The sequence below is a fragment of the Pleurodeles waltl genome, chromosome 8 (assembly GCF_031143425.1).
Source record: "Pleurodeles waltl isolate 20211129_DDA chromosome 8, aPleWal1.hap1.20221129, whole genome shotgun sequence".
NCBI lineage: Eukaryota > Metazoa > Chordata > Amphibia > Caudata > Salamandridae > Pleurodeles > Pleurodeles waltl.
The window spans coordinates 1,248,149,383-1,248,177,343 of record NC_090447.1 but is presented as its reverse complement, the minus strand read 5'-3'; the positions used below and the strand labels follow the sequence as shown (position 1 = coordinate 1,248,177,343).

At 49.9% G+C, this 27,961-nt stretch overlaps 1 protein-coding gene across 2 annotated transcripts in view; it reads left to right on the top strand.

Annotated features, from left to right (window-relative positions):
• Positions 1–27,961, top strand: part of PDS5B (PDS5 cohesin associated factor B) — an 813,886-nt gene that overhangs the window by 696,751 nt on the left and 89,174 nt on the right. For both annotated transcript variants that reach the window (XM_069205557.1, XM_069205556.1), the window contains exons 31-32: positions 2,307–2,415; positions 20,402–20,853. In XM_069205557.1, the coding sequence (XP_069061658.1) occupies positions 2,307–2,415; positions 20,402–20,853 (561 nt within the window). The remainder of the gene's footprint in view (positions 1–2,306; positions 2,416–20,401; positions 20,854–27,961) is intronic.

Below are 27,961 nucleotides of genomic sequence, written 5' to 3'. Positions count from 1 at the left end.
GTGAGCAGGTGTAGTGACCTGTAGTGTAACTAGGTGCGTGCACCCGGTTCACGCAGATTGCAATGGTAGGCCTGCAGAACCCTTTGCATGGGCTCCCTATGGGTGGCAGAATAACTGCTGCAGCCCATAGGGATCCCCTGGAAACCCAATGCTTGGGTAGCTAGGTACCGTTTACTAGGGACTTAAACAGGGAACCAGTATGCCAGTTGTGGAAAGAAAAGGTTACTAGCAGCCACATTCAGAGGAGAGAGCATAATCACTGGGGTCCTGGTTAGCAGGATCCCACTGAACACAGTCAAACACACTGACAACAGGCAGAAAATGGGGGTAACCATGCCAAGAAAGAGGGCACTTTCCTACAGCTACATCCACACAGATAATACTCCAATTAATTTCCAGATGCAAAGCATTTCAACAATCAGTCTGGTTTAACCACCTGCCTTGGATGAAGGAGTGTGTTCTGTTTGGTGGATAGAGATTCTGGTGCAGCGTGGGTCAGAAATCAAAGATCTACCTTTCCCTGTAGCCTAGTCTAGGAGTACGAGGACCCAGCTTGCAAAAACATAAGAAAATTGGAAGTTTTTTTCTTTCTTTCTGTATAACTGTCTCAGGGCCCGAGTTAATGCAATGGTCAAGGACAATTCTTTGCAGTTTTTCTTTCTTTCCACGACCTTTTGAACCTTGAGATCTCTACTACCAGCTGGAGCTGACGAGCCTTAGTGATGGCACATTTAGGCCCTCATTTGGACCTCGGCGGTCTTGGTACCGCCGGGCTGAAGACCGCCAGTGCAGGCAGTTTTCTGCCCAGCGTATTATGACTGCTGGCAGTCCTCTGCCCTTTTTCGGACGGAGAGCCACCAGCAGCCATACTGGCGGTCGGCGGTGAAGTGGAATCTGCTCCACCGCCACATCATCAGAACACCGCCCACCGAATCACAACCCATGATTCGGTGTGGCGATGTTCTGGTGACGGGGAGCTGGCGGCGGAGCAGCCCCTATGGATCCCGTTCCCTCCCGGAGGATCACTGGTCAAGGTAAGGTGAACGTCCGTTAGGGGAGGGGGGTGGGAGGGTGTTGTGTGTTGTGTGCGTGCATGGGGGGGGTGTTCATGTGAGTGTGTAGAGGGTGTGTGTGAGTGCATATATGCATGCAGGGGGTGTGGTGTGTGTATGGGAAATGTGTGCATGTATGTCTGCGTGCATGTGTAGTAGTTGTATGAGCGTGCGTGTAGGGGGTGTGTCTCAATGTTTTTTGGGGGTGTCCTGCCACCTTTGGGAGGTTGTAGGGGGGTCGTGGTGAGGACTCTGGGGAGGGGGGAGGAAGGTGGGGGAGACCCCTGTCGGTGCCAGGGAACGAATTCCCTAGCACTGATAGTGCCTACCGCCAAGGATTTCGTGGCGGTACAGAACCCCACGAAATCCATGGCGGTATGCGTGGTTGTGATACCGCCGGCAGTCTAGTGACGTACGCCAGGCTGGAGACCGAAGTCTCCAGCCCAGCGGTTGTTACCACCCTAGTGGTCGGATTGTAGAAGTGGCGGTTAGGCATGGCGGTAACCGCCATGCTTGTAATTTCATTTTTTTTTTACTGCTGCCTGTTTGCGGTATTACCACCACTTCTGCACCGACCGCCAGGGTCGTAATGAGGGCCTTAGACTATTAATATGATATATAAATTGGGCATCCAAGGAAGTGCACTGCCAGGTTGTAGAGAACAGACTGTGTGAATGTGAAGATGCCTGTTCACTTAAAAACAGCACTGAAAGTGCTGTTATGGGTCCCACTGACAGTAAGACTACTTGATCAGTACTCTGCACCATCTTCAGGCAAATGGACAATAAAACCTCTTCATCGCTTAATATGAATATTATTGTATTGTCACTCAACATGTTGTGGTCAGTCGAGATCACCAGCTGCACTCAGAGGTGAGAGCATGCTTTGTAATGACTCAATTAGGGAACCTTCAAAGTTCTCTGATTCTGTTTTTGTTGTACAAACTGCTGGGCCCTAGTAAAATATAAGCTAGTGGGCTGGCATGCATAACACAACAGGATGAAAGAAGGTTCAGAAACCTAACAGATCCTGTAATGAAAGTATGCAGAATGATGTTCCAAAAAGAGAAATGGGACACAAAGCATATACATGCAGGTGATAATAGGGCACACAGAGAAGGATGGAGGGTGAAAGACAGTGGGCTTCTGCTTTCATGATGAAGTAACCTCTTCTAAAATGTATTGCCACAGCTACATCACAGGAGGTTAGTTGGTTTAATTCAAAATAACACATTTTTTTACTTTTTATTGAAAGGCTTGACAGTTCAGAATTGGATCCTAATGAATGTGAAGACTACACTATGATGGGTTCGCCTTTATCGGGCAAGAAAGGGGATAAAAGTAATGATTCTGATCTCTTAAGGGTGAGTGCCTTATTGTAGTCAAATTTGTATTGCTATAAGTTATTTAAAAATTAGAGTTTACATTTGCATTATCCATACAAAATCTGTTTTGATTTTACATATGACGCCTTTAGATTTGCTTATAGGTGACCATTCTGAGTGTGTTTTATGATACTGGCTTGGCAGATTCCATCCTTCGTAAAACCTAGTAACAATTATAAACTACAGAAAGTCAGTACCATTGTGTACGTTGATGGAAACAAAGTTACATCCATTTTTGGTCACATTATTCATTTGAGATAGCTCCGTTAAATGGCATATTCTGAAAAAAAGTGATTTTTGATAATCTGAAATGAATGGTCTATAAGCCATCTGACAGATAATTATTTTAGGAGATTCCGCCCCTCATGAATATCCCTAAGCACCAAACAAATGCAAAAACATTTTTTCTCCTTCAGCAGCTTCACTCTGATGGCACTATGTAATTCCATTTGCAGCTGTACCCACCAAGGAAAGGACCAGCCTATGTACCAGAGCCATTTGGCCACTAACATCACTTGCTGTTATTTACACTTCTTGCTGATTCCTGAGCTCTTTTTTAGTTCTCATTGAATTCCTCAAGGACTACAACTTTGATTATTCAGCAGACTACTTCTGATGTTGCATACTAGAGTTTCAATGTTCAATTCGTTCACCACGGTTGGTGGTCTGGTGCTTGGGCCTGATTAGGATCTTTCGAAACCTTCCCACTGAGCTGGTCTCAGTCCTGCTTTATGCATCCTCTCCAATTTCACTGCTCTGCAGAGTCTGGCAGAAAACGATAGAGAACAGCACAGAACTGATTCTCATCACCTCAGATTGGACAGCAGCCTTTACAACACAAGTATTACCACACAGTGCCTTTACCACGTCGATGACTTTTACCACGCCTACCTTTACAACAAAATGGTAAGTATATATCAGGTTATTGTATGTATGTGTGTGTATATGTATTGGGTATGTAGGGATATATAAGGGTCTTGAGTGGTAAGGACATATCTGATAGAGACTTCTGGTTGCAGATTCCTTACCTTTGAATTTCCCCAGGCATCAGACTGTATATGGAGATTTTTTCTTCGAGCAGTACCCCTGCGAGCCGTTAGGTGACATTGGTTGACTCCACGTGCGCCATTGGCGTCGTGATGACGTTGCGGTCGTATATAGGTGCCACCCCGGCACACTGACGTCAGTTCTTTTCTTTCCGCACCAGCCTACGCGCAGATCCGGAGAAGATCTACCCCAGCAATTTTTTGACTAAGTCCGACATTTTGTCAACTTCATTTTTGATGAGTTTTGGTGCGTCGAGGGATGTCCCATAAGACCTCATTTAAGCCCTACGACTCCTGTCACTGCATGATATCGGTGACAGATCTGCACCTCGTGTGTCTCTGTTGTTTGGAGCGCGACCACTACCCAAAGTCGTGCTCCAAGCGTCTGGCCATGAACCCGAAAGCGTTAAGGGAGTGGTACCCAGAAGCTCATGGCCAGAGAGGAAGGTCAGGAGACCGGTTGCGGAGTCACCACCATTCTTCTTCGTCCAAGTCATCTGAATATTCGGGTAAGAAGAAGTTGATGAAGGCAAAACATTCTTTGACTTCGCCCCGTCGTTCGCACAAAGCAACGCTGGAAGAGTGTCGACACTCTAGGCCTTCGTCCTCAGAGGCTCAGTCTGGGTCCGCTCTGCGCATCCCCGAATTTCTGGGAGCCAGGGCTACCCCTGCCCAACTTAAGGAGTTCTGTGAGGCCATGCGCCTCATATTTGGGCAGTCCGACCCAACCTCAGCGCCTTGGGGCCAAGGTAAGTCGGTGAGGGCCTCCTCGGGTTCAAAGTCGGCGACTTCGGTCGCAACTCGGGAGGGCACTTCAGGATCCGTCCCAACGCTGGTCGTGCCAACGTGACCTTCCCCGGCATCGGGTCAGACGTCGACGCTCCCGATGCTGATTGGGCCCACAATCTACGTCAACCCTATACTCATTCCCTATGACCTGGAGCCGGAATGAAGTGGCTCAACGCCGATTCCATTTTCCATGGGCTCTGCTGTGCCCAGGGTTGATCATGAACAATATTACTATGGGTATGGTTACAGGGATACTGGTGAGGGGTCGCTGGACCCTTTATAAGACCAGCTTGAGCCTGAACTGGTCTGGGTACAGGATTTGGGTGATGCCCGTACCTCCCCTGACACTGCCATGTTTTCTCCACGTACCATGGCTATGGAGGAGGGAGTGTCTTATTCTATGGTGGTGAGAAGGGTGGCTGAAGTTTAGAACCTTGAGCTTCCTTCTGTGGAGGTCAGGCCTAACCTCCTGACCGAAGTGCTTCAGCCTGGGGCCTCTTCCCTTCAATAAAGCATTTACGGACGTCCTACTGGGGACCTGGTCCAAACCCAGCACAGGGGCTCCTGTGAATAGGACGATTGTCTGCTGAAAATGGCCTGCGTCGAATGACCCAAACGTCCTTACCCAACACCCTATGTCTGAGAGCCTTGCCATCCAGGCTTCTTCATCCTATGGCGCATTCCCCACTTCTCCCCTGGACAGGGAATCAAAAAGACTGGACAAGTTAGGGAAGAATCTGGTTTCTTCTGCCAGTCTAGCGTTGCGGTCCGTGAACACCGCATGCCTTTTGGGCCACTATTCTCATACTCTCTGGGGGTACGTTTGCGCAAGTGCTGCCTCAGGTTTCAGAAGAGGCCCGGAACGTTCTCTCCCAAGTCATGACAGATGGGAGAGACGCAGCCAAGTTCATGATCCACTGTGGACTGGATACGACTGGCTCACTAGACAGATCGGTTGCATCAACTGTGGCACTGAGACGCCACGCGTGGTTGAGGACGTCTGACTTTTCAGGGGATGTTCAGCAATCTTTGATGGACATGCCTTTTGATTGCACTCGTCTCTTCGGAGACAAGGTGGACTCAGTGCTCAAGCTCTTTAAGGATTCCCGGGCTACGGGCTCAGTCCCTTGGCCTCGCATCTGCTTCCCCCCCCCTCCCTTTCTCTCAGTCTTCCTCTCGCTCCTTTCGTGGCTTCGGAAGGGGCACCCAACCACTTCCATTTCCACCGGGCCACTGACCTGCGCATGCTGTACAGCCCGTGCGCGGACGCGGGATCCACTGAACTCGTGGATCAGGGAGTCAGTGGGCCGACCAGTCCACCCCCTCCTCTGTCTCAAACCTTCCTCGTCTGTTGGGAATCCATTACCACAGACAGGTGGGTTTTACAGATCATCCAAAGGGGCTACTCCCTCCCCTTCGAGACGTCTCTAGCCATGCCACCATCATTCCATCACCTGTCAGAGGATCATTGGGCGCTTCTCCGCTAGGAAGTCAATGCTCTCTTGGCCAAGGGGGCCATAGAGAGGGACCCTGCGCCAGAAGTAGGTAGTGGTTGCTATTCCCGCTAATTTGTGGTGCCCAAAAAGGACAAGGGTCTTCACCCCATCCTAGACCTACGGTCCCTCAGCCTCTTCCTCAGTAAGGAGAAGTTCAGGATGTTAGGCCTGGCTCAGGTCCTTTCTGCCCTGGAGACTGGATGGTTGCGTTGGACTTGCAAGATGCCTATTTACATATTCCCACCCTGCCAGCCCACAAACGTTACCTACGATTCGAGGTAGGTCACAAGCACTTTCAGTTCAGCGTGTTCCCTTCGGCCTTACCAGTGCCCCTTGGGTGTTCACGAAAGTGATGATAGTGGTTGCAGGTTAGGGGGTCCCAGTCTTCCCCTACCTTGATGATTGGCTCTTGAAGGCGGACAAGCCCCAGAAAGTTGTCTCCTGTCTTCAGACTACGGCGAACTTCCTTCATTCATTGGGGTTCACTTCAACATGCCAAAATCACACCTGTCTCCCTGTCGGACGTTCCCTTTCGTCGGAGCTGTTCTCGACACAGTGCAGTTTCAGGCTTATCCTCCCGAAAAGAGAGTCCAGGATATTTGGGCTAGGATACCAATGTTTCAGCCTTTATCCTGGATATTGGTGAGAATTACTCTGAGGCTGCTGGGCCTCATGGCCTACTGCATCCTGCTGGTCCAACGTGGCAGATCCCATATGCAGCTCTTCAGTGGGACCTGAAGTTCCAGTGGGCGCAGCATGAGGGGAATCTCTCCGACATGGTTTGGATCTCGGAGGGAACTGCGAAAGACCTGCAGTGGTGGTTGTCGAATCCAGATTGGATCAATGGCAGATCCCTCTCCCTTCCCCAATCAGATCTCACAGCAGTGACAGATGCATCATTCCTTGGAAGGGGTGGCCACAGGGGAGAGGTGGAGATCAGAGGCCTCTGGTCTACCGGCAGAGTTCGGGCTCCACCTCAAACTTTTGGAGCTCTGGACGAGCTTACTTGCATTTAAAGCATTTCTTCTCTCTCTCAAAGGGAATGTAGTGCAGGTGTTTACTGACAACACCACCGCCATGTGGTGTTGCAACAAGCAGGGCAGAGTCAAGAGGCTCTTCGCTTCTGGACATGGCTGGAACACCAGGGCATTTCCCTGGTGGTTCAACATTTGGTGGGCTCTCTGATCGTCAGAGCAGACAAACTCAGCTGTCGATGCGTAGTCCATCACGAATGTTGACTCCATCCGGAAGTGGCGCAAGGTCTCTTCCAGCAGTGGGGGTGAGCCTTGGTTAGATCTGTTCGCCTCTGCAGAGAACGCGCAATGTCAGCTGTTTTGCGCGTTGGAGTTTCCAAGGCGTCACTCGCTCGACGCCGCTTTTCGTCACGAGTGGAACTCAGGCCTCCTGTTCGCCTTCCCGCCAATACCACTTCTGCCCAGAGTTCTGAAGATCAGGCAAGACCGGGCCCAAGTAATCTTGGTGGCTCCAGACTGGTCACGAACAGTCTGGTATTCCGAGCTCTTTAGCATGGCCATCAATCCTCCGATCAGACTACCCCTTCGGGAGGATCTTTTGTTGCAGCAGCAGGGGACGGTTATCCACCCAAACCTATTCAGTCTCCACCTTTTCGTGTGGCGGTTAAGCGGCGACAGTTGATGGCTTTTGACCTTCAACCAAAAGTCTGTAATGTCATCTTGACAGCCAGGCATCCCTCCACCAAAACGGTATACGCCTGTCGTGGGAAGAAATTTGTGGCATGGTGTATCAACAAATTTGTTGATCTCCTCACTGCACCTCTCTCTATTCTCTCTCTTGCCCAGCAGGGCTCTACTCTGGACACCCTCAAGGGATATTTGACTGCCATCTCTGCCTTCTACGGCTATCAGACCAACCTCCTCTTTCCAAATCTCCCATTGTCGGGAGGTTTCTTAAAGGCCTTACTCCTATGTTTCCTCTCATCCCGTTCATCATGCCCCAGTGGGATTTGAACTTGGTCCTCACATACCTCATGTGCGCCTCTTTTCAGCCGCTCCACAACTGTCAATTATAGCTCTTAACCCTCAAAACAGCTTTCTTGATTGCCATCACCTATGCTCACAGAGTAAGTGAGCTTCAAGCTCTTTCTTCGAAACCACCGTTCCTAGCAGTGCATCCTGACAAAGTGATGCTTCGTACTAGGGCTTCCTTTCTTCCCAAAGTGGTAACGCCTTTTCACGTAGTCCAATCTATCACCTTGCCTATTTTACATGCAACCCACATCCCTCTCATGAAGAGGAGATGCTCCACTGTCTGGATCCAAAAGAGCGTTGGCGTTCTATCTAGATCATACCAAAGATTTCTGGGTGGACGATCAACTCTTTGTGGGATATGTGGGTGCGAAGAAAGGGAAGGCGGTGCAGAACAGGACCATCTCACAATGGGTAGTCCTCTGCATCAAGATGTGCTATGCTTTGGCGAAAAAGCAACCCCCTGAGGGTTTGCGCACTCATGCAACCAGAGCAACTGCTGCTACGAAAGTGTTAGGACGTGGAGTTCCAGTCCTGGATATTGTATTGTATTGTAATAGTATTTATATAGCGCTTACTACCCCTGACAAGGCGTCAAAGCGCTTTTCGAAGAGTAGCACGCTACTCTGGAACCCAACAAGAATTAGTGATGGATTAGTATCGGGAAATAGGAGTACAGTTTTAGTATTATTATGAGTTAATTTGAGCTGCGGATATGAGAGTTTGTTAGTTAGATTGACTAGGGTAATGGAGGGGTGGAGGAGGAAAGAAATCCAGAAGTGTTAATTGGGAGTATATCCCTCATTTACTCATCCCAAAGGCTTGGGATGAGTAAAGGGGGATGGAGGAGGGAAGGGTTAGGGAGATCATAGTAGCAGGGTGAGATAAATGAGAGCGAATTTAGTAGGGTTGTTTGGGAGGTCATGGTAGTAGAGTGAGGTTTGGTGAGTTAGATGTGGAAGCGGAGGGAAGAGGTTAGGCAGAGTTATTTAGGAGATGAAAGTAGTAGAATGGATTTGGGATGAGTCAGAGTGGGAATGGAGGATAGATTGATAGAGACATGACATATGATGATGGGTGGATAAGTGTGATAAGAAGAGAGCAGGGATTCATAGATAACTAATATACCATATCTGTCAGGCCGCAATGTGGGCGTCCTTACATACGTTCACCAAGCACTACTGCCTGGACAGTCGGGTCCACAGGGACGGCTATTTTGGCTGTTCGGTCCTGCTGGACTTTTTGATGTGATCTTAGTTCGCAGCCCACCACCGGGGAACGTATTGCTCAGGTATCTATTAAGGAATCTGCAACTAGAAGTCTATATCAGATGTACAAGTTACTTACCTTTGGTAACGATATATCTGGTAGAGACATATTCTAGTTCCAGATTCCTTACCGACCCGCCCATCCTCCCCGCACTGCGAACTGATTTCTAGGGACAGGTACTTCCCTCTAAGGGCCCTAGTTTTGGGGCACCAATCTCAGTGTTCTTCATGGCTCTGTGCTACTGGCGTGGAAAGTCGTGAGAAGAAACTGACGTCAACCCGTCGGGTGGCACCTATATCCGACGTTATTATGGCAGCCACGACGCCCGCAGAGTTGACTAACGCCATTTAACGGCGCACAGGGGTACTGCTTGAAGAAAAAATCCCCGGATCCAGTCTGACGCCTGGGAAAATTCAAAGGTAAGGAATCTGCAACTATAATATATCTCTACCAGATATATTGTTACCAAAGGTAAGTAATTTGTACATTTAGCGGTGGATACGGGTGTATTTAAGGGGTGGGTGGGGTAGGGGTTGGTATGGGGATTTGAGGATGAAGTGGAGTAAGGGAATCTTGACCCTGCTGATAACAGTGGGTGATGCCAGAGGGCTTGGTATTTCCCCATTCAGGCCCTCCTATCCCGGCCACCGAAGAGAGTGCATTGTTTGAAATCATAATGAGGAGGGCTGCTGAAGCTTCCATCAGTAGAATTAAGGTCTGTCTTAATGGAGATTCTTCAGTCAGGAAAACCAGTGCGGAGTCTCTGTTCCCATTTAAGAAAAATCTAATGGACACCCTCCTGGGTTCGTGGTCTAAACCCTGCTCACAGGTCCCTCTCAATCACCAGGTTGCCCACTATAATCGTCCCTCGCCTGCGGACTTAACATACCTCACCCACTCGAGAGTTTGGTGATGCAGACAGCCAGAGTTAACCCAAGAGTCCCCCTTCACCCCAGGATCAAGAGTTCAAGAGATTGGACACACAGGGCACGTTCTTGCGTCCAGATTTTGCAAGAGACTGCAAAAGATCTGCAGTGATGACAGCTAAATTGTGATCTGGTCAGCGGCAGATTCCTGTCCCTTCCTTCTCCGAGTTGGCAGTGGTAACAGATTCATCCCTTCTAGATTGGAATGCCTAGCTTGGTGAGGTGGAGATCAGCGGTCTCTGGCAGAGACCCAACTCTCTCAACCTCCTGAAGCTACGAGCCATCTGCTTGGCGTTGAATGCCTTTCTTCTGTTCCTTCAAAGGGAGACTGGTACAGATGCTTACAGACATCACTGCCATATGGTACAGCAACTAGCAGGGCAGAGTAGGGTCTTGAGCCACATGAGCACTATGCCTCTGGAAATGGCTGGATCACTATGAGATCTTACTGGTGGTAAGTTATATGGCAGAATCTTTGAATACCAGGGTGAACAAATTCAACCGTCGAGGCCTTGCAGATCACGAGTGACAATTAGACCCAGAGATGGCACAGGGCATTTTCCAGCAATGGGAAGAACCGTGGCTCAATCTTTTCACCACACTTGAAGTCTGAAGTGGATCAAAACCGACTGGGCCCTTGTCATCCTGGCTGCTCCCGATTGGGCTAGGAGAATTTGGTATCCTGGGCATGAGTATTTTCTGCAAATAGAAAGCACCTTTGCTTAATATTTTTCTCACCACCAAGAATGTGTAATGTCAGCACTTCTGCACTTAGAGGTTTCCAAGGCGTACCTCATTAGGAGATGTGTTCTGCCTCTAAATGAGACTAGATGGCCCAAGGGACATCCTTCTGCAAGTCATACCCCTCAAATGTCTTCTGAATTTTAACCTGGTCCGCAGTTGGTCCTGGTGTGCCCCAATTACCTAGGCCATTGTCAACCTTACAGCAAATTTTAGCCTTCAATGAGGCCATGTTGTAGCTTTTTTACATGCTTCGAACTTCCTCTGGTGGGTCTTTGGCCCAACAGAGGTGCAAGAGGCTCCTGTTGGACTTCCTCCTTCAACTCAGCTGACCTCTTGGGAACCGTGCTTGAGCCCGATCCAGCACCAGTTTATGCTTCCACTCTGGCCCCAGGTTCCAGACCGGTTCCTTCCATTCTGTTGTTGATGCCGACTCTGCTGATCCTGAACCTCATCCTCACACCAGTATCCAAACCCTAACCATCATCAGCTCTCTCCAGGTCGCTCTGTGATTTCACAAAGCCACGCCCAGTCACTTACCCCCAACCTCTGCCTCGATTCCAACACTATCACCTGGAGTGCTGGAGACCTTATTTGTCTCCATCTCTGACATGGTTCAGAATATGCAAAATATGGCTCATGACACCGATGATGACTTGAAGGTGGAGAACCTGACATCTCCCCCCCCCCCCCCCCCCCCCCCCCCCGCCCCCCTCACTATTCTGGTGATGGGTTATTCCTGGATTTACAAAAAGCCAGTGGGTTGATACATTCCCAGAAACCCTTTCTTGCTGCCTGAGCTACCAACAGAAGTGCCTCCTTCACATTGCTTGTGGAAATTGCTTTAGAAATGCTACTATTGAAACCAAGGCAGTTTTGTTAACCGAAATTCTTAAGCCACACCTTACTTCTCCTGAACCACTGTTCTCCGGTGGTGCATCTTCTGAGGACAGCCCGCCTTCAGCCTGCATCTGAAGGAAGACGGAATGTCCCATGGGGTGAAGGAGTCACTCCCCTGCTTCTGCAGGCACCAACTGCAACAACGACCGGCTGCGTGGATCCTCTCTCCGGCTGATCTGTGTGGATCCTGCATCACGAGTGGTGGACTGAAGTAGTCCTGACGGTCCTCTCTTCCAGCTGTCCAACTTCGGTGGAGGTAAGAACTTGCCTCCCCATGCAAGACAGTACCCCTTTGCACCACGTCTTTTGCAGCTGCTAAGTCCACCCCGCCCTACAATCTAAAACACCCCAACCCCCCACCCACCCCCACCCCAAAACCTAAAACACCCTGCACCCCCACCCCGCCCCTAAAACACCCCGACCCCCCACCCCTGCCCCCCAAACCAGAAAACACCCCGACCCCCACCGCGCCCCCAAACCAGAAAACACCTGACCCCCCACCCCGCCCCCAAACCAGAAAACACCCCGACCCCCCCACCCCTGCCCCCAAAACCTAAAACACCCCGACCCCCCCACCCGCCACAAAACCTAAAACACCCCGAGCCCCCGCCCCCAAACCAGAAAACACCGGAGCCCCCGCACCCCAAACCAGAAAACACCCCGACCCCCCACCCCGCCCCCAAAACCTAAAACACCCCGACCCGCCCCCACCCCGCCCCAAAGCCTAAAACACCCCGGACCCCTGCCCCAAAACCTAAAACACCCCAAGCCCCCACCCCAAAACCTAAAACACCCCGACCCCCCCACCCCGCCCCAAAACCTAAAACACCCCAACCCCCCCCACCCCACTTACCTGAGTCGCCGACTCCCTTGTTTGTGCCTTAACCACGCATGTGCATGCGTGGTTAAGGCACAAAACAACAAAGTTTTGGTTAACGAAAGTGTTGTTCCGTTTTCGTTAACCAGGACTTCGTTGTTCGGGAGTCGGCCTTAAGGCCGTTTCCCAAGTAAAACACTTACAGGGTTCAAAGTTGGGTCCAAGGTAGCCCACCGTTGGGGGTTCAAGGCAGTCCCAAAGTTACCACTCCAGGACCTCAGGTGCAGAGGTCAAAGTGGTGCCCAAAACACATAGGCTTGAATGGAAACCGGGGTGCCCCAGTTCCAGTCTGCCAGCAGGTAGGTACCCACGTCTTCGAAGGGCAGACCAGGGGGGTTTTGTAGGGCACCGGGGGGGACACAAGCATGCACAGAAAGTACACCCTCAGCGGCACAGGGGCGGCCGGTTGAGGGTGCAAACAGGGGTCGGGTTTCAGATAGGAATCAATGGGGATACCGGGGGGTCTCTTCAACGATGCAGGCAGGCACGGGGGCTCCTCGGGTTAGCCACCACCTGGGCTAGGCAGAGGGTCGCCAGGGGTTCGCTCCTGCACTGGAGTTTGGTTCCTTCAGGTCCTGGTGGCTGCGGGTGCAGTGCTGGTTCCAGGCGCCGTGTTCCTTGTTACAGGGAGTCGCGGTTAGGGGGAGCCTCTGGATTTCCTCTGCAGGCGTCGCTGTGGGGGCTCAGGGGTGTCAACTCTGGCTACTCACGGGCTCGCAGTCTCTGGGTTGTCCTCCCTGTAGTGTTAGTTTTCCGCAGGTCGAGCCGGCGGCGTAGGGTGCAGAGTGGAAAGTCTCACGCTTCCGGCAAGAAACGCAGGGTCTTTTATGTTGCTTCTTTGTTGCAGAAAGTTGCAGTTTCTTGAATAGGGCCGCTGTTCTCAGGGGCTTCTTGGTCCTTTAGATGAAGGGCAGTCCTCTGAGGCTTCAGAGGTCGCTGGTCCCTGTTGGATGTGTTGCTGTTGCAGTTTTCGTCTAAGTAGGGAGACAGGCCGGTGGGGCTGGGGCCAAATCAGTTGTCGTCTCAGTCTTCACTGCAGGGCTTCAGGTCAGCAGTCCTTCTGGTCAGCAGTCCTTCTTTAGGTTGCAGGAATCTCTCTTCCTCGGTTCTGGGGGCCCCTAAATACTGAATTTAGGGGTGTGTTTAGGTCTGGGAGGGCAGTAGCCAATGGCTACTGTCCTTGAGGGTGGCTACACCCTCTTTGTGCCTCCTCCCTGTGGGCAGGGGGGCACATCCCTACTCCTATTGGGGGAATCCTCCTTTTACAAGATGGAGGATTTCTAAAAGTAAGAGTCACCTCAGCTCAGGACACCTTAGGGGCTGTCCTGACTGGGGAGTGACTCCTCCTTGTTTTCCTCACTATCCCCTCCAGCCTTGCCAACAAAAGTGGGAGCAGTGGACGTAGGGGCGGGCATCTCCACTAACTGGGATGCCCTGTGGTGCTGTAACAAAGGGGGTGAGCCTTTGAGGCTCACCACCAGGTGTTACAGTTCCTGCAGGGGGAGGTGAGAAGCACCTCCACCCAGTACAGGCATTGTTCCTGGCCACAGAGTGACAAAGGCACTCTCCCCATGTGGCCAGCGATATGTCTGTTGTGTGGCAGGCTGGCAAAAACTAGTCAGCCCACACTGGAAGTCAGGTATGTTTTCAGGGGGCATCTGTAAGATGCCCTCTGGGTGTATTTTACAATAAAGTGCACATTGGCATCAGTGTGCATTTATTGTGCTGAGAAGTTTGATACCAAACTTCCCAGTTTTCAGTGTAGCCATTATGGTGCTGTGGAGTTCGTGTTTGACAGACTCCCAGACCATATACTCTTATGGCTACCCTGCACTTACAATGTCTACGGTTTTGCTTAGACACTGTAGGGGCATAGTGCTCATGCACATATTCCCTCACCTGTGGTATAGTGCACCCTGCCTTAGGGCTGTAAGGCCTGCTAGAGGGGTGACTTACCCATGCCACAGGCAGTGTGGGGTTGGCATGGTACTCTGAGGGGAGTGCCATGTCGACTTAGTCATTTTCTCCCCACCAGCACACACAAGCTGGTAAGCAGTGTGTATGTGCTGAGTGAGGGGTCCCTAGGGTGGCATAAGACATGCTGCAGCCCTTAGAGACCTTCCCTGGCATCAGGGCCCTCGGTACCAGGGGTACCTGTTACAAGGGACTTACCTGAGTGCCATGGTTGTGCCAATTGTGGAGACAAAGGTACAGTTTAGGTAAAGAACACTGGTGGTGGAACCTGGTTAGCAGGGTCCCAGCACACTTTCAAATCATAACTTAGCATCAGCAAAGGCAAAAAGTCAGGGGGTAACCATGCCAAGGAGGCATTTCCTTACACCACTGCAGTGCTTAAAAGACCCACCTGGATGCGAGCAACTGGTTTAAAGAGGATGTCCAGGTTTCCTTTATCAACATGCCCTTTGATCGCTCCAAGTTTCTTGAGGAGAAGGCTGATTTGGTACTCAATTTAAGGACAGTCTAGCCACAGCATTATCCTTAGGTCTCTCTTCTCCCACCAAGCAGTTCTATCAACATCACTGGAAGTTTAGGGATATTCCAAGGAGCTAGTCTGCATGCAACCTGTTCAGCAGCAGCAGGCCCCTTCCTTTCAGACCAGAAATTGTGGCTCCTGCAGTAGCCATTCATGCCAATAGGGACCACTTTCCTCTACTTCACCCTCCCCTGTTACAGCAGGTGCCAAGCCAATGTAACTTTACATGCCCATGCTCAACCAGTAGGAGGCAGGATGCAACATGTCATCCCCGGCTGAAGAACCAACATGTCAGACAGATGTCTTGCTAATCATAAAAAGGGGCTGTGCCTTGCCTTTAATTTTCTCCCTTCATTATTTTCCCCACATATAACAGTGACTGTCAGGTGACCATTTGCCAAACTTGAAGGTCCAAGACTTGAAGGTTTCAGCTTCGGAGCAAGAAGGGTGCTATTTGCACCACTTCCTCATACTGAAAAATTACAGTGGTCGGACGGCTATACTGGACCTCCTCCCGCTGAGTGCCATTGTGTGGAACGACAAGTTCCAGATGTTCACCTTGTCTTATATTCTTTCTGCTCTGTGACCCTGGAGACAGAATGGTGTCCCTTAATTTGGGGAACACATTTTAATAAACCCATGGTGCAGTCCCACAGGAGTTAACCATGGTTCTTGGTGGGGTTAGAACATTTCTGATTTCCGCTCTCCGTTTCAGCCTTACCTTTACCCCTTCGGTGTTCACAAAAGTTATGGGGGTGGTCGCTACCCGACTTAAGAGTTCGAACTATGGCTGAACTCCTGTCATCCTCATTGTTTCATTAGCGAGCTGAAGTCCCAACTGTGCACCATGCAGAGGATTCCCTTCTTTGGGGATGTCTTGGCCAATGTGCCATTGATGGCCTTCCCACCACCGCAGCGAGTCTGGGTCTTTCAGGATATGATCCTGATATCTTGGGTTCAATCCTGGCTCTCGATGAAGAAAGCTCTGGGGGGTATTGGACTCCTAGCCTTGTGCATCCTCTTTGTCCCAAGTGCTAGGTGGATTATGCTTGCCCTGTTGTGTAGCCTCAGCTTTCGGTAGGTCCTACATCAGGACTGGGGTGGGTTTAGTGTAGGATCACCAGGGAAAGGTGCAGATGAGAGGCCTCTGGTCTCTGACAAAAAGCGTGCTTCAAACTACAAAGCTTCTACCTATCCCTCTATCCCTGAAAAGTTTCCTGCCGGCCATCAGGGCTAGGCTGGTGCAGGTCCTTACCAACAACATGATGACCCTGTGCTTGGTGGCCCTATGCTTATGGAAGTGGCAGGAGCAGCAGAACATCTCTCTAGCCCCCAACCACTTTTCAGGATCTCTAAACTTTACAGCAGACCAAATTGGCAGATGTCAGCAAGCATATCACAAGAGGCCTCTTCATCCCGATGTGGCAAGAGGCTTCTTTGAGCAGTAGTGTACCCCATACTTCAGTCTGTTCACCTGTAATTAGAATGCACAATGCCAACTCTACTCAAGAGTAGAGTTTCCTCCAGGAAATTCGACAGAAGACTAATTCAGACAGCAATAGAACACACGTCTCCTGTATTGGTTCCTGGCACTGCCTCAAATTCTGGGAAAATTCATGCTAGTCAGTCCTATTAATAAACCTAAACAGGGGCTCATTTGGTACCCATAGCTCTTGAACATGATCATTTGCCCTGTGATCTGGCTACCACAGTGGAAGAACCCCCTGCCTAAGCAACAGGGGAAGGCTCCTGCACAGTGTCTCGACAACCTACACCTTCATGGATGGAGACTGAATGGTGGCAGGTAATTGCATCTGATATTCCAGCTGTAATGGTCAATGTTATCCTTGCAGCCAGATGCCCTTCAAGGTCCATCTATACAGGGTGCTGGAAGAAATTTGTTGCCTGCAGGCCAAACCTTTGGGTGTGTGGTTGCATGTTTCATTATTCGTCCAGAAAGGACTTGCAGTGCACACAATTAAAGATTATTTTTCAGCCCTTTCGACCTCTGCATCTGCTGGATCAACTGTTTCTATTTGAATCTCTTGTGATGCGTTTTATCAATGTTCTGACTCCCATGTTTCCCCCAAAACTGTTGGTCATGCCGCAATTTGACTTGGACTCAGTGTTGACCCTTTTTGTATGTGCACATCTTTTGAGCATATACACAACTGTTTACTGCGACATATGATGCTCACAGCAGACTTGAAATGCAGACACTCTTGTTGCAGCTGCCTTGCACCACCTTTCCAGATCTGTAAGTTCTACATACCTGGGTGTCGTTTATGCCCATAGTTGTGACCCCTTTCCACACTGGGCCGTCCATTACTTTGCCAACAATTTTTGCTCCACTTCATCCTTCGAAAGAGGAGAACAGGCTCCATTGGTTCAACCATAAAAGGACATTAAGCTTTTACATTGACCACACAAAGGACCATGATGTGGCTGACTAGCTTTGTAACATTTTTCTGGTGCAAAAAAAAAAGGTAGGCAGTGCAGGAAAGGACCTTGTCAGGATGGATAGTCCTCTGCTTCTTCACCAGGACATAGTAGATTTAATGCAACCACCTGAAGGCCGAGGCTGCTACAATAGCATTGGCAAGGGAGGGTGCTGGTTCTGAACATATGCCTGGCTGCAACATCGGCTTCTGTGCACATGTTCTTGAAACACTACTGGTTTGAGAGCCAGGTCTGACAGGATAGCCATTTTGCCTGCTCGTTCCTGCAAGACTTTGTTTCTTGGGTCCACTTCCCATACCCTTCACCTTTGCGAGGTCCTGTTGTGGAAGACTGAAGGTGAAGAATCCACTGTTAGATGTATTCATCAGAAGAGGAAGTTACTTAGGTTTGGTATTGCTGTTTTCCAGTGGCTATGATTTCTACCCACAGTTTGCACGCTGCTTTCCCACCTTCCGTTCTGCAGACATCATTGTAAGGGTCCAAGTAATGTTTTGGCACACTGTCATATGCAACATTTTTGTAGTGTTCTGTGTCTCCAGACAGAGAAGGAGAGAAAATAAGAAATTGGCTACTTTTCAAAATGGTGGCACTTTTAGTTGCCTCTGGTCCTGCACATCTGGGTGCAGCAAAGTCATAGGAGCCACATGCTCCACCTATTTTTGCATCTGAGCATTGCTGAGAAAACGTTCTGGATTTTGTATGATGCACTAGCACAAAGATGTGTTTATTTTTAACATAGCGCAGTATTTACCATGGGCATGGTTGACCACCAGCGTTTCTTGCTTCATGATTGCAATAAAACACATGTAATTATCCAGGAGATTCTACTGAATTGTTTAGTCTTGGTTTGGGCTTAAACATTTAAGATTTAATTGTTAATCATTTAAAATTTCACTGTGGATAGTTTATTGATGAGGACCATCTTTACTTGCACAAGCAATAGGCAAAGCATTTAAGAAATACTCCTCTTCTGAAATGTGGTGCTGTTTTAGCCTTGGTGTTCCAGAAGAAACCTAAAAGGATACTTTCAGTTTAGCTTACCAGAATCTTAAGAAGAACTGTCACAATAAGGTTACCCATGTATAAGAATCAATACATTTTAGAGCATTCTGCTGTGGGATGGCAGATTGCTGACATCCGGTCTGGCTCCAACTGGGCACACAGTTGGAATGGGGTGATGGTGGGGAGGATCTTCTATCGCAGCAGCAAGGGGACGGTCCTTCACCTGAACCTCCCTAGTCTCCGCCTCCTTGTATGGAGATTGAGTGGCAGCAGTTGACAGCTTTCGTCCTTCCATCCAAAGTCTGTGATGTTATCTTGGCAGCTGGGTGTTTCTCCACCATAATGGTGTACGCCTATTGTTGGAACAAATTTATGTCATGGTGTATCAAGTCTGTTGATCTCCTTTCTGGACTTCTCTCGGAGGTTCTCCTCTTCAGTCTGTCTCTTGCCCAGCAGGGCTCTGCTCGGGGAACCCTCGAGGGTATTTGTCTGACATCTCTGCCTTTTTAAGGCTGCCAGATCAACCTTCTGTGTTCAAATCTCCCATTGTTGGGAGGTTTCTTAAAGGACACCCCCACATGTTCCCTCCTATCCCGTTCATAATGCCCCAGTGGAATTTCAACTTGGTCCTCACATAACTCATGTGTGCTCCTTTCGAGCCACTCCACAACTGTCTCCTGCTGCTTTTGACTCCTAAAACGGCCTTCTTGATTGCCATCACCTCTGCTTGCAGAGTGAGTGAGCTCCAGGCTCTCTTTGAAGCCACCATTTCTAGCTGTCTATCCTGACAAAGTGGTGCTTCGTACCAAGTCTTCCTTCCCAAAGTGGTGCCACCTTTTCATATAGGCCATTTAATCACCTTGCCTACTTTATACACACACCCACGTACCTCTCATGGCAAGGAAAGACTCCAAAGAACATTTGTGTTCTACCTCAATCGTACCAAAGATTTCCAGGTGGGCGATCAACTCTTCATGGGTTATGTGGTTGCGAAGAAAGAAAGGGCGATGCAGACGAGGGCCAATTGTGATGGATAGTCCTTTGCATCAGGATGTGCTACGCTTTGGCGAAAAAGCAACCCGCTGAGTGTTTGCATGCTCATTCCACCAGAGCAACTGCTCCTAGCGCAGCGTTAACAAGCGGAGTTACAGTCCTGGATATCTGTCAGGCAGAGACATAAGCATCCCTGTACATGTTCACTAAACATTACTGCCTGGATAGTCAGGTCTCCAGAGACGGCTACTTAGGCCGTTCGGTCCTGCAGGACTTTTTGGTGTGATCTTAGTTTGCAGCCCACCACCAGGGATGGTATTGCTTGGGTATCTATTCTAAGGTGAGGAATCTGAAACTAGAAGTCTATCAGATGAACAAGTTACTTAGTTTTGGTAACGATATATCTGGTAGAGACATATTCTAGTTGCATATTCCTTACCGACCCGCCCATACTACCCGCTCTGAGAACTGATTTCTAGGGACAGGAACTTCCCCTTAAGGGCCCTAGTTTTGGCGCACCATTCTGTGTTCTTCATGGCTCTGCCACACTGGTGTGGAAAGCTGTGAAAAGAAACTGACGTCAGCACACCGGGTGGTGCCTCTATATGACAGCAACGTCATCACGGCGACCACCACGCCAATGACACCCGCAGAGTCAACCGACACCACCTGATGGCTCACAGGGGTACTGCTAGAAGAAAAATCTCTGGATCCAGTCTGACGCCTGGGGGAAATTCTAAGGTAAGGAATCTACAACTAAAATATGTCTCTACCAGATATATCGTTATCGAAGGTAAGTAACTTGTTCAACATTTGCTTGAATTCCAACATTTTATGGTGCAGAATATAATTCCAGTGACAACACTGCACATTAAATGGTGTAAAGTGAAAGGTGTTGCTCCTAAGAAATACATTTCATTGGACATGTTCATGTATATGGTCAAATGTTGTGCATTCTTTTTCCAGTCTGAGATGGAGAAGCCCAGAGGTAGAAAAAAACCCACTCTTGTAGACCCCGAAGAGACTTTTAATATGGAGGAAACGACCGTACCAGAACAGAAGACAAAGGGTGGCCAGCGAGGGAGGAAGCGAGTTGCAGTTACTGTTGAGTCCGATGAAATCCAATGGCCAGAGGAGAAGAGGCTAAAGGATGATTTTCTTGAAAATGAGGATGAACAGAACAGCCCTCCAAAAAAAGGAAGAAGAGGGCGACCTCCCAAAGGAACAAAAGGTTTGACATCAAAGGAAGAGTCCCCTGTAAAGGCTGCAAAGAGGGGCCGAAAAAAATCAGTGCCAACAGTAGCAGCTGTAGAGCAGGAAGAAAAGGAAGAGGACAACGAAGACGACAATGAAAATGTAGAAGACAAACCAAAAAAGCGAGGTCCATTGAAACCACAGAAAAGGAAAGCAATTCCAAGGCAAGTTCCCTTAATGTGCCTTAATGCAAGTAAAAGCCTATTTATTGTGTGTGTGTGTATGTATATATATATATATATATATATATATGTGCATGTGCGCGCGCCCCCGCATGCATTTACTTGGTATAATTTAAAATTGGTTACTTTAGATAGGAATTATTTTTGCATAAAATCTAATGTTCTAGTCCATTTCATGAACAATGTACAATATTTTTTTTTTTTTTTTTTTTTTAGTCTGTTGTATTATGATATTTTCTTTCAAATCACTTTAATTAAATTTAGGGTTTAGTTAGACCTTAATATATTTTATTCCTTAGTCGCACTTTTGCTGCATAGATTTTCAGAATTAGTTATCTAACTTTAATTCCGTTTTGATTTTAATCTCAGGAACATATTCCAAATCATTAAATAAAGAGCCTACATATGATAGTGTATAAAACATAGTGACATTGCTGGCATTGATATAAAGAATGCTTAATTAGAGAACATCTTATGATTGTAATACAGCAAGTTGGTATTTTAGACACTGGGCATAACAGCCTTTTGCATGCATGAGTATTGTTAATTGTATCTTCATTAGCCGTGTACTGCATTGATAACCAATTTTGAGGAATGGTTTGTTCAAAAGTCTTTGGTCAACATTGAGTAGAACTAGCCTGTGAAGGCTTTTCCTCTGTGTCATGAGGAACTGTTTGATTTGAAACCATAGTTTAAAGGGAGCATATAGTTTTTGTGATTTTTAAATGACTTCATGTAAGTTGTCTCTTGGTTTGTGTTTTAAATAACTTGTTTCCTCTTTTTACACAGTGAAGTTTGTATTGTCTGTATTTGTGTTCTGTGTGTATGTTTGCAGGATGACCCCGTATCCCACATCAGGATCAGCATAACTGACTCCACAATTAGTTAAGCCACCAGTCTGTTTTAAGGCACTTGTTACACCTGGACAGTGTCCACTCTTACAAAATAGCTACTTTACTGTAATCAGAGATCTGATAGAGACTTCTACTTGCAGATTCATTACCTTAGAATTTTCCTCAGGTGTCAGACTGGATACGGAGATTTTTCTTCGAGCAATACCCTTGGGCGTCGGTAGGTGGCGCTGGTCGACTCCATAGGCATCGTGGTCGCCATGATGACGTCGGGAGTAGTACATAGACGCCGCCCTCGCGCAGTGACGTCAGTTCTTTTCTTTCCGTGCCACGCGCTGATTAGGAGAAGAGCTACCCTAGGCTATTTCTTGGCCGAATGTGACCGTTTCGTCAAAGTTTTTTGTGTACGACTTTAGTGCGTTGAGATGTCCCCGAAGACTGGGTTCAAGCCTTCTGAGGACTGCCATCGGACGATGTCGGTAACAGATCCCCATTGCGTTTGTCTGTGGTGCCTCGAGCGCGACCACGACCCGAAGTCGTGCTCTAAGTGTTGGGCCATGCACCCGAAGGCTTCGAGGGAGCGGTCCTAAAGCTAATGGTGGCCCAGCACTCGACTCCGCGTAGGTCCCGGTCTCGCTCGAGAGGAAAGTCTCAATCGGTCACAGAGTCATCACCACTCATCTTCTTCGAAATCCTCGTGTCAAGGTAAGAAGAAGAAGTCCCTTCGCTCTCCGTCTTTACCCTGTCGCTCGGCGCACTAGGCCTCCGTCTCCAGAGCCTGCATCTCGGTTGGCTCCGTGCTTCCCCGAGTTTCCCGGAGCCGTAGCAACCCCCGCCCAACTGAAAGAGTTTTACGAGGCCATACGCCTCATCTTTGGGCGGCCCGACCCCGATACGGTGCCTGCGGGTCCACGGGGTTCGGCTGAGGGGCCTTCGGGTTCCATGCCGATGGCTTCGGCCCCGGCGACCGAGGTCATCTCCGGATCCGTGCACGGATCTGCACCAGTTGCACCTTCGAGACATTCCCCGGCGCCGGGTCGATTATCGACACTCCCGACGTCGGTAGTGCCCACTATCAATGTCAACCCAATTCTTATCCCCGACGACTCAACGTCGGAGCGGCATCGTCGACATCGCCTTCGGCTTCGGAGGGGCCTATTCGCCCCAGGTCGGATTCGGACCCTTTTTCCTTTGGTTACGAATATGGGGAGGAGTTGGAGAGAGGTACCTTATGACTACTAGGATGACCCTGCTATGGACTGGGCACAGGATTTGGGCAAAGCCAGTGGTCTGGATACTTCTCCTGACGTTGGCATGCTGTCTCCTCCTACCGTGGCTACGCCGGAGGGAGCAACTTATGGTATGGTGGTCAGTAGGGCAGCTGAGGTCCTCGGCCTTGAGCTACCTAATGTAAAAGTCAGGTCTAATCTCCTTACGGAGTTGTTTCAGCCTGGGGATTCTACTTCAGAACCCCTTTTACCATTCAATGAGGCCCTCACCGATGTCCTTTTGGGTACATGGTCCAAACCCAACACAGGGGCTCCTCTGAACAGGACTATCGCTCACCGCCATGTGCCCGCACTGAAAGACCCAAAATTCCTGTCCCAACACCCCACGCCTGAAATTCTTGTTATCCAGGCTTCCTCTTCAGGTGCGTTCCCTTCAGCTTCCCCAGATAGGGAATCCAAAAGGCTGGAACAGTTTCGCAAGAAGTTGTTTTCTTCCTCCAGTCTAGCGCTGCGGTTTGTGAACACCGCATGCCTTTTGGGCCGTTAGGCCCACTCCCTGTTGGATACGGTTGCGCAAGTCCTGCCGCAAATACCGGAGGAGGCCCTTGCTATCGACTCCCAAGCAGTGAACGATGGGAGGGACGCGGCGAAGTTCACAATCCATTGTGGGCTGGATACGACCGAGTCTCCGGGCAGATCGGTTGCAGCGACAGTGGCCTTACAGCCTAACATAACATAACATAACGGGGGTGTCCAACAGTCACTCATGGACATGCTCTTTGATGTCACCCGTCTCTTCGGAGGCAAAGCGGACTCAGCCTTGGGGAGATTTAAGGTTTCCTGGGCTCCTGCTCGGTCCCTCAGTCTTTCCTCGGCTACTCGCCCACCACAGTCTGCTTTTCGTCCCTTTCGTGGACACAGAAGGGGCGCCCTGTCGCGCCAGCCACCGTACCACACACTCTGGCCAGTCTATGCCTGGCCAAGGATGTGGAATTCCATGTGGCCGTGGGACACGGAACCAGAGGTCTGTCCAGTCCACCTCTACCCCCACTCCAGCCTCCAAACCCTCCTAGTCCGTCCCCTCACTCCCACCCAGTTGGTGGCAGGATCCACCATCACCTGCCCCACTGGGAACATATCACCACGGATGAGTGGGTTTTGCAGATCATTCAGAAGGGCTACTCCCTCCCTTTCGAATCTGCTCCACCACACATGCCACCATCCTTCCATCATCTTCCAGAGGATCATTTTGAGCTTCTCCGCCAGGAAGTCGCGGCTGTCTTGGCCAAGGGAGCTATAAAAAAGGGTCCCTGTGCCAAAAGTAGGTAGTGGTTGTTATTCCCGCTACTTTCCGATACCAAAGAAGGACAAGGGCTTACGTCCTATCCTAGACCTTCGGGACCTGAACTTCTTTCTCAAGGATGAGAAATTCAAAATGCTCACCCTGGCTCAGGTTCTGTCTGCCGTGGACCCAGGAGACTGGATGGTAGCGTTGGACTTGCAGGATGCTTATTTCCACATCCCCATCCTGCCTGCCCAAAGACGTTACCTGCGATTCGTGGTAGGTCACGAGCACTTTCGGTTTATCGTGCTCCCCTTCGGCCTTACCAGCGTCCCTCGGGTGTTCACGAAAGTGATGGCGGTGGTTGCAGCTCATCTGCGCAGGTTAGGGATCTATCTTCCCCAGCTCAACGACTGGCTGTTGAAGGCGCACTCGCCCTAGACAGTAGTCTCCCACCTTCAGACTACGGCAAACCTCCTGCAGATGCTGGGGTTCACTATAAACATGCCGAAGTCACACCTGACTTCCTCTCAGATGCTCCCTTTCATTGGAGCTGTTCTGGACACAGTGCAGTTTCTGGCTTATCCTCCCGAAAAGCGAGTCCAAGACGTTCAGGCTATGAGTCTGATCTTTCAGTCTCGGTCTTGGGTTTCGGTGAGACTGACTCTGAGGCTGCTGGGCCTCATGGCCTCCTGCATCCTGCTACTAACACATACCAGATGGCATATGCGGGCTCTGCAGTGGGACCTGAAGTTCCCGTGGGCGCAGCATCAGGGGAATCTCTCCGACATGGTCCAGATCTCGAAGGGACTGCGAAAGACCTGCATGATGGCTTTCGAATCCAAAATGGGTCAACGTCAGATCCCTCTCCCTTCCCCAACCAGATCTGTCTACAGTGACAGATGCGTCACTTCTGGGTTGGGGCAGCCACATGGGAGAGGCTGAGATCAGAGGCCTCTGGTCTCCGGCGTAGTCGGGGCTCCATATAAATTTGCTGGAGCTCTGGGCGATCAGGCTTGAATTGAACGCATTCCTTCCCTCTCTCAAAGGGAAAGTGGTGCAGGTGTTCATGGACAATACTACCGCCAAGTGGTACTCCAACAAACAGGGCGGGGTAGGTTTCTGGACCCTTTGTCAGGAGGCAATACGCCTCTGGACATCACTGGAACTTTAGGGCATTAACCTGATGGTTCAACATGTGGCGGGCTCTCTCAACGCCAGAGCGGACAAACTCAGCCATCAGTGCACAGTTGATCACAAATGGCGCCTCCATACGGAGGTGGCGCAAGGTCTCTTTCACAAGTGGGGAGAGGCTTGGTTAGATCTGCTAGCCTCCGCTGAGAATGCACAATGTCAGCTGTTTTGCGCGTTGGAGTTTCCAAGGCGGCACTTGCTCTGAGACGCTTTTCGTCTCGAGTGGAGCTCCGGCCTCCTTTACGCTTATCCCTCCTCTGCCCAGAGTTCTCAAGAAAATCAGGAACGACGGGGCCCAAGTTATCTTCGTGGCTCCGGACTGGGCTCGAAGAGTGTGGTATCCTGAGCTATTGAGCATGTCCATCGATCCTCCACTCAAACTGCCTCTTTGGGCGGAACTTCTGTCGCAGCAACAGGGAACGGTTCTGCACCCAAACCTGTCCAACCTCCGCCTTCATGCGTGGAGATTAAACAGCAACAGTTGACGGCTTTTGCCCTTCCACCCGAAGTCTGCAATGTTATCTTGGCAGCCAGGCGTCCATCGACTAAAACTGTATACGCCTGTCGCTGGAATAAATTTTTGGCATGGTGTACCAACACATCTGTTGATCCCCTTTCTGCCCCTCTGTCAGAGGTTCTTCTGTTCATTCTTTCTTTAGCCCAGCAGGGCTCTGCTTTGGGCACCCTTAAAGAGTATTAATCTGCCATTTCTGCCTTTCTTAGGCTACGTGATCAGCCCTCACTCTTTAAATCTCCTTTTGTGAGTAGGTTCCTAAAAGGGCTCACCCACTGTAAAGAAATGCCTCCTTGGCATGGTTACCCCCTGACTTTTTGCCTTTGCTGATGCCAAGTTATGATTTGAAAGTGTGCTGAGGCCTGCTAACCAATTGGCACACCCTGGCATCCAGGTAAGTCCCTTGTAACTGATACCAAGGGCCCTGATGCCAGGGAAGGTCTCTAAGGGCTGCAGCATGTCTTATGCCACCTTGGGGACCCCTCACTCAGCACAGACACACTGCTTGCCAGATTGTGTGTGCTGGTGGGGATAAAATGACTAAGTCGACATGGCACTCCCCTCAGGGTGCCATGCCTACCTCACACTGCCTATAGGTATAGATAAGTCACCCCTCTAGCAGGCCTTACAGCCCTAAGGCAGGGTGCACTATACCAGAGGTGAGGGCATAAGTGCATGAGCACTATGCTCCTACAGTGTCTAAGCCAAACTTTAAACATTGTAAGTGCAGGGTAGCCATAAGAGTATATGGTCTGGGAGTCTGTCATACACGAACTCCACAGCACCATAATGGCTACACTGAAAACTGGGAAGTTTGGTATCAAACTTCTCAGCACAATAAATGCACACTGATGCCAGTGTACATTTTATTGTGAAATACACCCCAGAGGGCATCTTAGAGATGCCCCCTGAAACCATACCGACTTCCAGTGTGGGTTGACTAGTTTTAGCAGCCTGCCACACACCAGACATGTTGCTGGCCACATGGGGAGAGTGCCTTTGTCACTCTGTGGCTAGTAACAAAGCCTGCTCTGGGTGGAGGTGCTTCACACCTCCCCCCTGCAGGAACTGTAACACCTAGTAGTGAGCCTCAAAGGCTCAGGCTTCATGTTACAATGCCCCAGGACACTCCAGCCAGTGGAGATGGCCGCCCCCTGGACACAGCCCACACTTTTGGCGGCAAGACCAGGGGAGATAATGAGAAAAACAAGGAGGAGTCACTGGCCAGTCAGGACAGGCCCTAAGGTGTCCTGAGCTGAGGTGACTGACTTTTAGAAATCCTCCATCTTGCAGATGGAGGATTCGCCCAATAGGATTAGGGATGTGCCCCCTTCCCCTCAGGGAGGAGGCACAAAGAGGGTGTAGCCACCCTCAGGGCTAGTAGCCATTGGCTACTAACCCCCCAGACCTAAACTCACCCCTAAATCGAGTATTTAGGGGCTCCCAGAACACAGCAAGATAGATTCCTGCAACCTAAGACGAAGAAGGACTGCTGAGCTGAAAAACCTGCAGAGAAGACGGAGACACCAACTGCTTTGGCCCCAGCTCTACCGGCCTGTCTCCCCACTTCTAAAGAACTGCTCCAGCGACGCGTTCCACAGGGTCCAGCGACCTCTGAGTCCTCAGAGGACTACCCTGCATCTAAAAGGACCAAGAACTCCCGGGGACAGCGGCTCTGCTCCCCAAAGACTGCAACTTTGCAACAAAGAAGCAACTTTGAAAGAACACACGTTTCCTGCCGGAAGCGTGAGACTTTGCACTCTGCACCCGACGCCCCCGGCTCGACTTGTGGAGAACCAACACTACAGGGAGGACTCCCCAGAGACCGTGAGTAGCCAGAATTGAACCCCCCTGAGCCCCCACAGCGACGCCTGCAGAGGGAATCCTGAGGCTCCCCCTGACCGGGACTGCCTGCTTCAAAGACCCGACGCCTGGTAAAGACACTGCACCCGCAGCCCCCAGGACCTGAAGGATCCGACCTCCAGTGCAGGAGCGACCCCCAGGTGGCCCACTCCCTTGC